The following is a 6,757-nucleotide window of genomic DNA, read 5'->3' as shown; positions in this document are numbered from 1 at the left end:
TTTAAAATCGGTTTTCTCATGACTTCCCAACCGGCGCTCGCCTTTGGGCTCCCGTTTAGGTCAGAGTGCGCTGCCCCCGTCAAACCCCGTTTCCGCCTCTCAACAAGATAAACAAACATGGCGGAGACGCAAGGATGAGCTCGTCCAAAAAGGCACAGTGTCGTCGGGTTGTTTGGACTTCGGTTTGGTTTTGTGGGTCAACAGCGACAACTCCGACCACACTGCAAAGTTTATTTGAAGCTGTAGCAGTTGACCAAAACTTTATTCAAGCACTCAAGCAGAGGCATGCGCAAGTGGAGAGAAATGTTGCTCTCTGCGCAGATAATACAAGGACCGCAGCCACAAACTGCCCGCCTAAAAAACAGTCGTTACATTAGGTGGGATTCATTTGTCACATTGTGTCCCGTATGAAAAAAAAGGGACGCCGGAGGAAAGCTAATTACTGATGCAGTCGGTTGCAAAAATAAATCGTGTTTAATTACAAATTCGAATTAATCGATAAATTCGAATTAATCGCCCAGCCCTAATTTGAGCATTGATGTGAGGGTAATGATGCGTTCTGTGACTTCTCCCCCAGATGAAGACCGTGAGCGTGGCACTGGTGTTGTGTCTGAACGTGGGAGTGGACCCTCCTGATGTGGTCAAGACCTCGCCCTGCGCCAGATTGGAGTGCTGGATAGGTGAGTGAGTTCACACAGACACGCACACCAATATAAGTGCTGAACAGGACAAGCACACAAATGCAAAACAAAGTGTTAGATATGATAAAGTGGGTTCACCTTACATATGATGTGTACTCAACTGTGTTGGAAAATTGTGATGGACACATACCCACTGTACACAATTGGGGTCAAAAAGACCACTCCTTATCAGACTCATTCTTACTTCTTGTCTAATAGAGTGCTGCAGGAATTATGTATTTTTGTAACATTACCTAGAAGCTAGCACTGTAAACAAAAAGCCAATGGGATTTTTGGTTATTGCAGAGAGTAATGTCCCCACCACTAAATTTCCATTTTGTAATTAAATTGTCCAATTAAAATTCAAGTTGTAAAGTTTGAGTTAGAATAGTTTGCAAGAGGCTGTAAAGGTGGATTAGTGGGTTGATAAGTCTCTGTGTGCGGCGTGCTGACGTAATGCCCCCCACAACCTCTGTAGTCTAATTTAGCCACTTGTTAACAATCGTCTTTTTCAAGACACATTAAAGATTTAAAAACTTACAGTATTTACTGATGTTTTTTATGCTATAGAACAAATGTGAATATCTCTTAAGTTTGTGTTAACCAAAGACCTTATTTCAAGCATTTAACCAAAAACCCATTCAAAAAACCTGTTAACTTCGAGGCGAGGTAACTGGAAGTGCTAAAATGCTAACTAATTTCCAGGTTTTAGGACTTATCAGCACTCCATAATCATCACGTTTCTTCAGTACCAAAAGTGAAACAGCAACATTTCTTTCCATGATGATTTATTAGGATAAATTTTAAAAAGTGTAAGTGTCCAGCTTAAAGCACTGCTAGCCTCATAGAGCTGCTAGCGTGGCTGTATCCTCATAGTCTCGTATTGACATCACAAAGGTTTTATCACCATGGAACATGGACACACTCCTCTATCCTTTTATATGACACCATTTGTGGTGTACTTAAAACCAGGCAAAAAAACCCTCACAATTATAGTACCTCTCCATTAACATTGGTGACATTTCTGAGTGGTCCTGAAAATAACTATTATATAAGGCATGTCTAGTCAGGACATGATTATGCCAATAGCCTGTAAATGACAAGTGTAAAAAATTAGCCAAAAAGCATACGGTTCAAAGGATTCAAGACTACTGCCAACTTGAACTTGACAGTAAAAGTTAAGTTTTTACTTTGGAGCACTTAGGAACCCCTCTCTGTCATTCCCATGGGAGCTCAAATCATAAGGCCTCTGTCAGCTAAAGATGAAGTAGTCTGCCCCCATCAGAACCACACAAGATGACACAGAAAACAAAAGAACCATCCCTATTGAACAGGAACCTCAAAACCATTGTTTAACTCCCCTGAGACTGCTTGACTCTTAGGAAAGAGGAAAGCACATTAAAGAGGGAACACAGTTCTTAAAGTGTTTGTAACTTTCTCAGTGGTTTCTGAGGACACTGACATTGTGCAGACCTGCCAATTCATTTTTGAGACAGTGTTTGGGAATATTGAGGAGTAAAGGCAGATGTCCTGAAATGCACCATGGTGTTTGATTTATGACACATGCTACAACTATATGCTAATAAAAATGCATACATCTGCTTCTCATTGGCTGTGGTGTGTGTGAAACTTTTATATACTTTTATATTCTGGCACCTTTTTAAATGTTCATCATAACAGTTAATTGTAGAGTGGTTGTAAGGTGATCACACAATATGTGGGCGCAGGACTTGCAGTTTGCGGGGCCTTCTTGATTTTAGGGGTGTAAGAAAACTTAAAAGTATACACAGTAGGCTCACTTTTGTGAGGAAAGGTAAATGTAAATTGTCTACTAGAACAATGGCCAACTGTCAGGGACAAGAAAACATTGAATTTGTCACAAAAGAAGCCTGTTTTCAGTTTACTCAGTTATAGAAAACGGGTCCCTTAAGGAAAAAGGTTGGGAACCACTGGCTTAAAATACCTAGTAAGTTGAAATGAAATAAAGTAAACCAGAAGTTATAATTTGACTCATCAAATGCGTCTTTCCTTTGAAGTAGGCCTCATTCATCATAAAGGCGGTGGTTTAATTTTCAGCATAAAGCATATCAGTATCTCCCACAAACTTGCCAATACATTCTTCTCTGTCTGCTGAGCACAATTTGATCTCTCCTTAATCTATATTCTGCTATTCTTCATGCCATATTGATTTACTCTCATCAATATTTCAACCCAAGGGGCTGCTGCTATTTTTCCAAACCCTGCTTTTTCTTTGATGCCTAAATCATAAACTATAAGCTACCTTTCTAATCACGGCATTAAAGTTTCTTCTGCCCGAATGTTAAGCAATGTTCGCCTTCTTGTTTGGATTACATTATTTTACTGCAATGTAAATGTATGCAGTGAATAATATAATTAAGGTCAGCTCCAGATTGAGTGTGTGCAGTGTTGCTGTGCTATGACTGTTGTGTTCTACGTGTGTGTGATCACAATGTGTTTACGCTCTGTGTTGTCTTGCTAGATCCTCTGTCGATGAGTCCACAGAAAGCCCTGGAGACCATCGGGGCCAACCTGCAGAAGCAATATGAAAACTGGCAACCCAGGGTGAGTAGGCTCACATGAGCCAACCTCCCTCGTTTTTGTTGCATGTTCTTATGATACAGTGACCACTTACATAAATTCACACCAATGAATGAAACCAATAAAACACTTAGAAATGAAATAAAATTAATCGTAGGCACTCAGAGACTTAACCTTGGTCATATTATATTATTACTGATTGATTTTGGCATACATTAAGTCATACTCGTGATTTTTCAAAGATCTTTTTTATAAGTTGTTTTATGGATTTTGGCAGACCATCCAGACTGTCCTTCAGTTTTGGCCAATTCTGTTAACCTAACTGATATTGGTCACCCCTCCCAGTACCATATCAGAAAGTTACTTTTAACACATTATCATCTTTTGATTCTATTCCCTCTTTTTGGGTGTCACTGTAAGGACATTAGTTGCTACTCTCTGACATGTTCAAGAAAACACAATTCTTGTGCAGATGAAACCTACGTAAAGCTGTGAGAACTTTTAGCACTATTAGTTTGTTCAATGTGTGAATTCATGTGAGCATAAAAAGACAGTGGAGGCCTTTGTGTAGTTTTTGTATGCGTTTTTTTTTTATCCGCCATCCGATTAAAATCATTACACATAGAAACCTTGCACACTGAGTCTGATGCGTTTTATTACTCTATTTATTGCGAAATTCCCAGTACGAGACGGAGTTATCATGCAATGAGGTTGATTTTGTGGTCTTCTCACTTGTAAGTGGAAAAAGAAAATGGAAGTATTAGGTCCAAGTTGTAAAAAAACAAGTAGAGTTTCACCTGCTGATAAAGGAGCTGTCTGCTCCTGCTGTCACTCATTCTTTTTCATTTCCTTCCTTGGTTCTCTCCACTGGAGGTTCCTCTGCAGGCTGTCGCCACTCTCTACCTGCGGCTTGCATTTGGCACCGCAGCTACAAGAGGCTTAGCTTTCCTCCCTCTCTGTCTCCACACTAATGCTCTCTCTCCTGTCTGGTTGCCGTCCTCATTCTCTGTTCTTTTTGACTGGTGCAAAAAAATGCAGAAAATCAAACCTGTTCCAAAAAAAAGTTTCAGAGTCGGTGTGTAAACATAATTGACACAACGTGAGGTTGTATTTATTTTTAAATGTGCGACAATTTTGGACAAAAATCACAGACTTGGTTACCAGACGTGGTAACTGACTGTGTTTACATTTTCTGTGTTTCATTTGAATGTGTAAGAGAGTGATAGGGTTAATTTTAGATACTTCATTGTGTCAGCTCTAATACAGTTCCTGTGTGCACTGTGCCAACAAAACACCCACATGCTCTTGACAGTGATTCATATTTTTTTTAAACGGATGCATCATGTGGTCTTTTAAATTCAGCTGTTTGTGTGTATGTGTGTGTGTGCACATTCATATCATTGCCAGCAGCAGCAGTTATCTTCCGCTTCTAGCTGTAAGACAGCTCAGTATTTTCCAGAGGCTTCTCGGTCTGTTGTCCTCCTCGAGCAGTCCTTCGGCCTCCCATTGTTGGAGCCTCTGTGCTGGAGCAGATGGCAAGGGCAGCCCCCCTCCCTCCTAAGAAAACACTCCTTGAAACACTGCGTTAAGACAGGACCCTGATGAAGCGAGACAACCGAATAAAGGATTTTAACAATATATAAGGCAGACAGCACAGAGATGCATAGACAATATGAACTCGACAGCAGCTACAGGCCGCGAACACACATGAAAACAAAAACAGAGAGCTGCACAGATACATTTCTAGGCAACACAGCGGTTGTTGACGTTTTCATTTGGAGAGTTACAACTGTGAGTCTTGTTCTCCACAGAATCCTTCTCAGCATCGGTTCAACTTCTCTGCTTGTTCATTCTCAATGTATTATATAACCAGTCCACTCAGCCCACTGCACTCCTCAAATTCAAACGTTTCTGCGCTGAAAAGGCACTCTGCAGACTGTATGACCAAGATTATTAGTAATATTATTATTATTAGTCATAACAGTAGAAAGGCCTCACATATGTCACTGAATGCATTGTGAGCATTTTAGCATTCAGCATGCACCTGTTGGTCATGCAACATCGTGGGGGACTTTTGTTCTTACTCTAAAGGATGTAATTTTAAATGTAGTAAGTAAGTGCAATATGTGGGATAAAATATACTAAAGTACAAAAATATGGCTTTGTCACAGAGTAAATGTAATTAGTTAGTTCACCCACTGCCACCCAGTAACTCATTCCATTGTATGTAGGCATTTTAAAGTTAGATACAAAATATATTTATATCTTAAGTTGATATACCATGTTAGCCAGTCTTGGATATTTTGCCCCTCCATATCTTTTTCTTCACTCTCCCATATGAGTCCTGTGGGGAGTGATGGACCAAAATAAGCAAACACTTGAAATCTGATCTGAGTGGTTGGGCTGAGTTGCACTTGCACATATTGGATTTAAAGTCCATTTCAAACCACCTGCAAATATGTTTTAAATCTGGTCCGAAAAGGATAGGATTGGATCATGCCTGTTTTTTTTCCTGTTGAGAGTCTGGTTGGTATTAAAAATGGGAAAAATCTATTTCAGCTGTCCGTCTGAACATGGCCTCTCAGGGACAGAGGAGGATGGAGGTTTCTTTTAGACCAGGTTGAAAGGCAAAGCTGAAAAACAAAAGCTGAAAAACAGACAATAGTAGTTAGCCACCCACATGGCCACCAAAAAACATCTTATGATGCAGAGTTATATGTAAAAAACTAACAATATGTGGCTTTTTTGGTAAGATAGCACGGAAGCGAAAACATGAGGTAAGATGAGTTGGAGGAAGAGACGTCCCAGGAGATAGCAGCTAAAGGAATGTAGGCTCGGGCTCAGTTGACCCGGGAGGTCAGCAGCAAATGGTGGTAGGAGTGCGGCAGGAGGAGTGGGAGGGTGAGAAAGCTGTTCCTTTTTTTTTTTTCAGCCTGAGGATTCACAGCTCTGCAGCACCACACCGCAGAGCAGCGTTCGCCAACACACCTTACATAAACTGTTGACAAAGCAATCAATTACACAGCAGCTATTTACCTGCTTTGTCACCGTGACGAGAAATCTTGTAATGAGTTCATTTCGAACGGTTAGAGTTGGTAAACATCACACCTATGGGGAAACCTAAAATCCATTTTGTCACATTTCCAGTGTGTTGTTGGGTGTTGGTATGTAAGAGCGGTGTCTGCAGCAGTTGAGCTGCCCAGAGAGTTTAGCTGTGCCAGCCTGCTGTCACGAATCCATTTCTCTGTTTGCTTCTGTACTTTACATTAACCCTTAAGTCCAGGAAACACAGAGAGAAAGGCAAACACCGTCTTGGCTGCTGCCCACTCACTTTCTCTATCAACACTATGTCTTACTCTTCTCTTCTCACTGACCCTTTTTCATCATCATTTTTTACTCCACAAAGGGATATTTCTGTCAATCAAGGCTCTCCTGTGTTTATTCTTACTTTACCTCTTCATGTTGGTACCAATCTTCTCAGCCTGTGGATATGCTTTTTGCTTGTGTGTGTGTGTGTG

At 40.6% G+C, this 6,757-nt stretch overlaps 1 protein-coding gene across 1 annotated transcript in view; it reads left to right on the top strand.

The window, feature by feature from the left end:
* Positions 1 to 6,757, top strand: part of rptor (regulatory associated protein of MTOR, complex 1) — a 182,454-nt gene that overhangs the window by 19,054 nt on the left and 156,643 nt on the right. The window contains exons 3-4 of the mRNA XM_035659536.1: positions 578 to 680; positions 3,181 to 3,263. Coding sequence (XP_035515429.1) covers positions 578 to 680; positions 3,181 to 3,263 — 186 coding nt within the window. The remainder of the gene's footprint in view (positions 1 to 577; positions 681 to 3,180; positions 3,264 to 6,757) is intronic.

The sequence above is a fragment of the Morone saxatilis genome, unplaced genomic scaffold (assembly GCF_004916995.1).
Source record: "Morone saxatilis isolate NCDOM2014 unplaced genomic scaffold, NCSU_SB_2.0 Contig17, whole genome shotgun sequence".
In the NCBI taxonomy this organism is placed as follows: Eukaryota; Metazoa; Chordata; class Actinopteri; family Moronidae; genus Morone; species Morone saxatilis.
This window is presented reverse-complemented; position numbering and strand designations above follow the sequence as displayed.